Source organism: Galeopterus variegatus, unplaced genomic scaffold (assembly GCF_000696425.1).
Source record: "Galeopterus variegatus unplaced genomic scaffold, G_variegatus-3.0.2 Scaffold2086, whole genome shotgun sequence".
NCBI classification, from domain to species: Eukaryota; Metazoa; Chordata; class Mammalia; order Dermoptera; family Cynocephalidae; genus Galeopterus; species Galeopterus variegatus.
Window position 1 is genome coordinate 247746 of NW_007728197.1, and position 8736 is coordinate 256481.

An 8736-nucleotide genomic window follows, 5' to 3' on the forward strand; every position below is an offset into this window, starting at 1 on the left:
TTCCCATCTCAAATAAACTGAGGAAACTTTATATCATAAATCCCTTCATTTTTAGATATTGCAGTACATATCGGCATATTAAAGGCTCCAATAAGCCCTGAAACAATAAGACTTGTCTTTAACTCTAATCCAATATATCTCCACATTTTTTAACTGAGAACTCACTTATCACAGAACACTTATCACTATCTTACAGGATGGTACTCTTCCTTGGACTCCAATAAAAGAAATGCTGTCAGAGCATCATAAACTCTCTGGTTTGGAAGGGAGAGTAGAGCTCATTTAAGCTATTCCTCCTGAATAAAGAACCCTTTCTATACCCTTACTAATAAGGAGTTGTCCAATCTCTATTTAATCGCTTTCCTTGATGATTAATTTGTTCCTACTGTTGGACAGCTTAATTTTTAGAAAAGCATTCCTTTTACTGACCCCAAGTCCCCCAAAGCCTCAAGAAAAAAACCAAATCTCTTCCACTTGACAGTCCTTTAAACTGGGAAGGCAGCTATGCTTCTCTTGGCACTTTATGTTCATTTTTTCCCCCTCCAGGTTAAACATCCTTAGTTCTTTCAAGCTTCGCTCTTACGTGATTGGCAATTGCTCCTCACTGTTTGAGCTCTAGCTTGATGGGGTCCGGGTATGATCTGGCACCCAGCTAAGCAACACTCTGCAGGTGTGGTTTAACCAGAGGAGAGTGGGAGACTACCACCGACCTTATGAGGGAACTCCACTTCTTTTATCTCATTAATATTTTCTGAATGGTATTTTTCTCTTGACTCATGGTTGACTTTGCAGAGTACAACAGAAAGTCCCATGCCTTTTTCACTAGTCCAGCAATTTAGCCATGTGTGAAAAAGCCTACCTTGGCCAGTCAAAATATAACCACCCTATACTTGGACGTATAGGCAGGGCCTTACGATGATCCCCGTGAACAATTTCCCTTTTTTGGATGTGACTCACTGTTCCAGTCTGTAAAAATAATCTTGCATTCTGATTCTGTCACTACACGCATTTACTCTACCTCCCAGCTTCTTCTCATCTGAAATGTTAATAAACTTTAATGTTTTACTCAAACTGTTGATGAGTATTTTGAATAATATAGGGTTAGGCACCAAGCCACAAGTCTGTCCTGGGTAACATCAAATTACTAATCAGCGGGTCCTTGCAGTGCAGTCATCTAATCAGTTCCAAATCTGCCTAACTATTTTCATCTGGCTTGAGTTTCTCTTTTGTTCTGTAAGGACGTGATGACAGCTGATATCAAAGATCTGGATGAAATTTAAACAGCAAAAATTGACTTTTTTCTTTCACATAGTATTAGCTGAGGTTTGCATGAGCAAGGGTAGATGATACTATATTAAAGTGAATTTTTAACTGATGGAAAACCAGTATGAAAGGATATTTTTCGATAACTCCTCTCATTTTGGAGAGAAATCTCTATCTCAATCCTGTGTCAATATTTTTTAAAATTACTTTGATGAAGACACAGAAGCCATGCTATTTAAATTTGTGGTTGACAACACCATAGAAATAATAACACCCTTTGACCCAGCAATCTCAGTGTGAGGAATCTACTTTAAGAAAATAATCAGGAATGTGATCAAAAATATATGATTAAGGATCTTATCAAGCCACTTCATAAAATATTGTTTAATATTTTAACCATAAGGGTATGATTCATTCGATTACGTAATAGAATAGTATGAGGCCATTAAAAATTATGTTTTGGAAGATCATACTCACAATATAATGTTAAGTATAAAAAAGAATAAATATGTATATATGACATAGACAATACCCATTTTAACTATATATATTTATTTACATATTTTGTTATTATTATTTTTTGGTGACTGGCCAGGACAGGCATAGAACCCTGGACCTTGGTGTTACCAAAACCATGCTGTAACCAACTGAGCTAACTGGCCAGCCTCTTTATATATTTTAAATATATATATATATTTCTAGAAAAATTGTGGGAAAAATATTCAAAAACAGTCCCATGCTGTAACCAACTGAGCTAACTGGCCAGCCTCTTTATATATTTTAAATATATATATATTTCTAGAAAAATTGTGGGAAAAATATTCAAAAACAGTAGTAATGTTTATCTACGAGTGATAGAATTTGGGGGACTCTAAATTTCTTTGTATTTCCTGCACTGCCCAAGTTTTCTAAAACAATGTGTGTTAACTTCATAACTAGGAAAAAGCTAAATATTTTTAAGTAAATAAAGATAACCTATTTAAAAATCCCTTTAATCTGGCATTGCTTTATTATTGCTTATGAGATAATTTAACAGGGATAAACTGAAATTCCTTATTTGAGTCTCACGAACAAGATAAATGGAGAAGTGAGATTTGACTCCGACCTGACATCCTGGAAGGGAAATTACCAAAGTGAGTGACAGAGAATGACCTTTAGCCTTGAATGAAAGGGGTCATTGCTTATTCTTCTCTTTGCTGATTAATACATTTGCAGATGCCTTATGTTCTGAACATGGCATTAAATATTAAATAGAATAGAATGTAATTATGAGATATATAATACACGCACATACATATACATATATGTAAATATATATATGTATGTATATGTAAATATATATGTAAATAAATAAATATATATATGAATTCTAACACTAACCTTAATCCTATGTCATGTATATTTTTCCTTATGGTTAAAACTATCACTTCTCATATTCCACATACGAAAAACCCCAAAAAACTGAAAATTTAATTTTTTGAGAAAGTAACATAGAGGGTCTCTGGATTAGGGGACATATGGTACAGTTGAGGAAAGGAGTATCATACTGAAAACACGGAGATTAGGTCAAAGTTTATATTCTGAAAATTGAGACCCTCTAAGCCTTTTTTCCCTCTAGGAACCAGATTTTTACCCTTCAGGCAGGAATTTAGAAGAGTACTCTCTGGGGAATGTGAGCAACCCAACAGGGAAGACCTAGTGATCTTGACATTTCAAGAGAAAGTCAATTGTACAAGGACAGTCAAACCCCACTGGGATGCAGAGTCAGGAAGGACGTACCTCTTCTCTAACCAGGAGAGCGGAGCACTGCAGGGGGACACCCATCATCTTGTGTGGATTCCATGTCACAGAGTTGGCCCTAAAATAAACAAATCACATAAGAGAGTGGCACTCCATGGCATGCTTAGACTACTAGGGCCCTGCTCATGGGCAACAGAGCTTCAGTTGTTTAGCAGTGTTTCTCAGACTCCAGGATGACAATAAATTTACAAAACACAAAGTAGACTGTTAAGTGTGCAATCTTTTCTTTGTCCACAGAGACAGTATGCCAGGGCATGTGTCTCCATGCGGTGCCACCTGAGCTCGCGTGGAAGTGTGCATTCTGCCTCATGCTGGTCTGAGGGCCCCTGAAGTGAGGGATCGTCCAGTCCAGGGTTCTACCTTTAGCCACCAATCATGAGGGCACCGGGCAGGTGAAGGGAGCTGCCTCATCTGTCTCCACTGTCCCTGCTTCTGACACTACTGGAGTGGCCTGGAGCTCGATCCAATTTCTCCTTTTTCTTATTGATGACAAAATTTCCTAAATATGCTCATTTTGGAGTAGCTTCTAGCTAGTCCCTTGCTTCCATCTCTTCTCAAATTCAGGGTTATCTTTCCAGACCACAGGTGAGATATGCCGTGGCTCCCACAGAGGAGGTTTTCAATCTTTTTGTCCTTGCACACCTGAGAAATATAATGCTCTCATCAGCCACACTGGCTCATGCAACAGTGATTCACAGCTCAGGGGTCTATGTTGTTTGAAAAGTCTAAACCATAGTCCTAGTTCTGAGTCCTTTAATAATAATTATTATTTTAACCTGGATACAGCAATAGTGTCTTCGTTGACTCCTGGTCTCCATTTCATCCTCTGCCGGGTACCAGAACGGTCTTCTAGCTCTGTTTATGGCCCTCTCCTCTCCCTAAATTGTTGACAAGTTCCCTTTTGCCTTCAGCCCCAAATTCCCAACTGTGGGGTATGGCTCGTGATGCCTGCCTTCACTTTCCTTTATCCATTTCATTACACCAGATTATTTTTTGTTTTCCAAAAATTCTATTCTCATGCTCCTGGGTCTCATAATGTGACATTCCTGGAATGTCATCTCTCTTCTCTTCATTTGGTTAAATCTTATTTATTCTTTATGGCCCCAGATTCTTGAAGGATTATCTCTGCAGCCCTATTCAGCTTCCTTCAACTTCTTTCCTCACTCCCACTGTGCTGCTCCAACCCCGCCTCCCCCAGTTCCCAGGGAAAGCAACTGCTCCCATCGAGAACTGTGAATCCTGCTGCTCACTTCATGCATTCATTGGGCAAGTTGAAGACTGGGGGATCCTTGAGAATGAAGATCATGAATGTGACCTTGCTATAAACAAACCCACAGGAGGAAGGAGGGTAGCAGAACAATCTGAGGTGGCTGCCTCCGGAGTGCTGTGGCTTGCTGCCCCTGCTCTGGCTGACCGCACGTGGGCTCAACCTGCTCCTACCTCTTGGAGTGTGAGAGCCTGTGGAAGGAACTAGAAGGTGGGCAAGATCCCATCCATCCATTTGATGAAGGGTGGGTGTCAGGCAGCCAGTCAGAGAATACTTATTGCCCTGGGGATCTTATCTGAGCTAGTAAATAGTCCAGCTCATCTTTTGGTCTTTCTCTGGCTCTGACACTGACTGTCAGATACATTTAGGATTGGAATTGGGTAAACAGAAGCAAAAGCAGTTCATAGTCAGCTTGCTGCCTCCGGAGATAGTCCAGCTCATCTTTTGGTCTTTCTCTGGCTCTGACACTGACTGTCAGATACATTTAGGACTGGAATTGGGTAAACAGAAGCAAAAGCAGTTCATAGTCAGCTTGCTGCCTCTGCAAGGAGGACTAAATGACTTCATGAATAATAATGGAACTGTGGTATTGAAAAGTTCCTTCCGAGAAATTATCTCCTTGCTCTGTAAAATGACCCTGGAGTCTAAAGCAGTGGGTAATAGTGGTTAAAGGAGAGCAGCTCAGAAGCCACATCGCATGGGTTTGCAGCCAGCTTCCATTACTTCCCAGCTATGCGACCTTGAGCAATTTACTTCACCTCTCAGGGCCTTGATTTCCTCATTTGTGAAAGGAGAATAACAGTACATTAAATGGCTTGGGTAAACTGTTTATATCTGTGCCTAACACAGAGCATTAAATAAATTTGGCCCTTGCTGTTGATTTCCTCTGTCATTTATAAGCTTTGTGACATGGGGCACATACCACCATTTTATACATTCTATAATGTTCTATAGCTATATGTTTAATCCTAATGAAGTGGCTTTTAAGGACACCTGATGGGATAAGAAAGCTGCTGTGACTGTGGGGGTTTATCTCTGCGCAGTAGCCCATTTGTCTTTGTAGAATAGAAGCTCCGGGGCCCTCAACTACCTGTCACTGAATTCTCTGTCCTACCTCTCTCTCAGACGCACAAGGATGTCTCATAAAGATGGCAGAAAGCTGTGCAGGGTGATTCGATGCCATGGCCTTAGTTTATTTGAGAAATGTTGGCAATTTATGTAAAACAGCCTCAGGTTCATCTCAAAATGTTTTGCTGTAGTTTTTGGTAAGTTGGAGAGAACTGAATCCCCCAGGGCTGTTTTAAGACATATCCTTGTGTCCTTATTTGCATCTCAAATCAGCAGGCCTGAAACGAACTCACTAACTTGCTCATCCTTCCACATCTACTCTTTCTCCTCTGCATTCTGTGTTCCTGGCACCACTTTGCTCCCAGGCATCCTGCCCCCACACCTCAGCACTGTGTTTGGTTTCATTCTCTTCTTCCCCTCTCCTGATGTCACCCCCTGCAGCTCTATTTCCCCATCTCCCAGCTCCATCCACTCATTTCCCTCTCAGCTACTACCAGTTCCCCTGCCCGCCCCTGACCTGTATAATGGCTTAATAGCTTCTTGTCACTCCCTGGCGTCCATCTCCTCTCTAATCCAGATATCTTTCCAAACCACAGGTGAGATAATATCACTCCTCTGCTCAAAACCCTACTATGGCTCTTACACCAGAGATAGCCATCTTTCTTGTCCTGACCTGAGGAGTATAATGCTCTTCACCTGTGACAGAGGCTCACATAGCAGTGATTCCCAGCTCAGGGATCTAGGTTACGTGGAAAGCACCACTGGGGGATTCTGATGTGGCTCCGTGGCAGGCCCTCAGCTGAGACTCACTGGACAGGACTTGTGATCTTTCCACCAGTGTCCTAGCCACTGGCACGGTCCATCTCATTCCCCAACCACACTCGTCTGAACTTTCTCCAAGGACCCTGTATGCTTTCAAACTTCTGTGTCTGTGCTCATTGGCCCTTTTTCCATTTCTGCTGCTGAAGTACCCCTCATCTGATGATGCTGAGCTCCAGTGCTGACCCTGCTGGTGAAAGCTCCCTTTAATAATACTGTTTGGAATGAATCATTCCTTCCCCTGCGCTCTCCAATCAGGTGGCCTGTCTGTCTCCTGAACCTTTACTTCCTCTGCCTTCAATCCATTGTTAACTGTTGATCTTCCCTACTATATTCTAATCTCCTTGAAGATAGGCTTCATATCCCATTTACCTTTGTGCACCCAGTGCCCAGTGCTGTGGCTTGCATGTGACAAAGGTTCAGGAGCTGTTGAATTAATTTCTGATCCCCTGGCTCTCAGGGCAGGTGTGAGGGCAATTGGTAATACAGCAGAAGTTACACTGAAGCCTTCCACTGAGCCTTAACACCTTGAGAATGAACCATACCCAAGGATTACAGGAAAAGCAACACCCTGCATGGAGGAAGGACTGAAAAACAGTCAGTCTGCAATGCACAGAGATGTACTTTGGAGTATCAGGGTTCTTGGCATACCCTGTCAGCTACTCCATCTCTGGAAATATTGACAATGCTAGCAAGGAAGAGAGCTGTCTTTTGAGAATTCTGTAGGTTCTCAAAGGGGATGCCAGGCAGGACTCCAGGTGCTTTTGCCATTTTGTTGTGAGACAGCATTCTGGGATCCCCTGTGACCACTGAAGAACCTCTGGGTTTGGAAACAAGAATTGAATATGGCTTTCATCCACTTTTAGAGTGAGTCCTAAACTTTGGTTTATGATGCTCAGAAAAATGTAACTCCCTCAAGTGAGGCAAATTTCTTTCCTAAACCTGTGACCATGCAGATTATGCTCAAGTGGTTTCCATGGCCCTACAACCTTATTCGCCAGAGAAAGTGTGACTTTTGCTAATGAGTCAGCAAGATTGAGACTCTCAGGTGAATGGGTGGCTAACGGGCTGCCGCTGGAAGCAGAACACCTGCAGTCCCCTTAGTTTTAGGACTTCATATTTGGTTATTCCATTTAGTACATTAGTTACAACAGTTTCAAGAATTATGGCAATAAAAGAGGACTCTTTGTTCCATGATGAATGTTCTAAGCTTTGCTCTCAAATAATAGTCTTTAGTACAAAAGCGTGTGGGTGTTTATTTTTCTGAAGCTCAGGGTAGGCAATTTAGTGAGCTTTCAACTAGAGGATACTTCACGGTTTTCAGCGCTTGCAGTTGAATGTGGCATCAAAAGTAGAATAACAGATGCTCTTTTTTTTTGTGCCAGTCAGAAACTCAAAGAAGGGAAGGTACTATGTACTGGTCACCTCTCTTGAAAGTACATGAATTTAATTCTTGTTCTGATCATCTGACACCTTCCAAGTTGTCCTCTTATTTCTTTTCATGGTCTCTCTCTGTTTAGTTCACTGTCTGTCCCTTAAGCTTCTGGTTTCAAATGGATCTTCCCGACAGAAAAGGATAAGGCCTGGGAGAAGCCCTGAAGGACCAGAAGCAGAGGCCTAGAACTGGCAGCCTCTGGGCGGGACATGCCTGCCCTTGTACCCCCACAACTAAATGGGTACCTGCAATCAGAGCCTGGGCAGCCCTAGGTACCTTAACTAAGCAGTGCCCAGGCCAGATCCTGATCTGGTCAGCAGACTCAGGGACACAGCCCTTCTCAGCTGGTCTATCCCAACTCTTCCGCAGCCTTCTTTCCATTAATTCAGCAAGATACCCTTGACTCCAGCCTAGTAACCCCACCCCCTCTTTCTGCACTTGTGGGTTCTCCTGTGTGAGTGGGCCTGGCTGTCACATAGCACACCCTGCACATCGTTCTGGCCTGGGTGTCTTGCATGACCAGTGTTGACAGAGGCTCCCGAGCTCCATCAGCCTCTCTCCTTGTCCTGGAACAGAAGTTGTGCCAAGATGTCTAGGGGGCAAAGCCAGTGTGAAGCTTTGCCGGGGCAGCATCTGGCGACTTGGCAAAGCATGGTAGGCATTTGGCAGCCTCTGATGAATTCTGGCTTTCTCAGTTGCCTGGAGGGTCACAGCTCATAACTGTACTTGACCTGTCACGTGTGGTGAGAGAGCAGGGCTCCCTTTGAATGTGGTCCAGAACGAAAGCCAGAGGCTGAATTTTGCATTCTGTATGTTTTTTCTTTGGACCTGAATATGCTTTATGCTAATCAAATATATCTCCTTTGTGTTTTGCAACTTTTCTCAATGGTCTAGTGCTTAGGCTGTAAATAAAAGGTGCTTTGCAGTGTCAATTGGAGCTATATCAGAAAAAGATTATTATGGAACTGAAACCATGACATAATGTTGTTTACAAGGATGAGGGCACTTCAAAAAGTTTACGGAGGGCTGGTCCGGTGGCGCACTGCTACAGTGCGCCGCTTGGGAGTGCGGCGGCGCTCCCGCC

General features: G+C 42.6%; 1 protein-coding gene across 1 annotated transcript in view; it reads right to left on the reverse strand.

Annotated features, from left to right (window-relative positions):
• The window catches only part of GAD2 (glutamate decarboxylase 2 (pancreatic islets and brain, 65kDa)), an 82042-nt gene that overhangs the window by 16273 nt on the left and 57033 nt on the right, over window positions 1-8736 (reverse strand). Inside the window, exon 12 of the mRNA XM_008580422.1 lies at window positions 3043-3121. Coding sequence (XP_008578644.1) covers window positions 3043-3121 — 79 coding nt within the window. The remainder of the gene's footprint in view (window positions 1-3042; window positions 3122-8736) is intronic.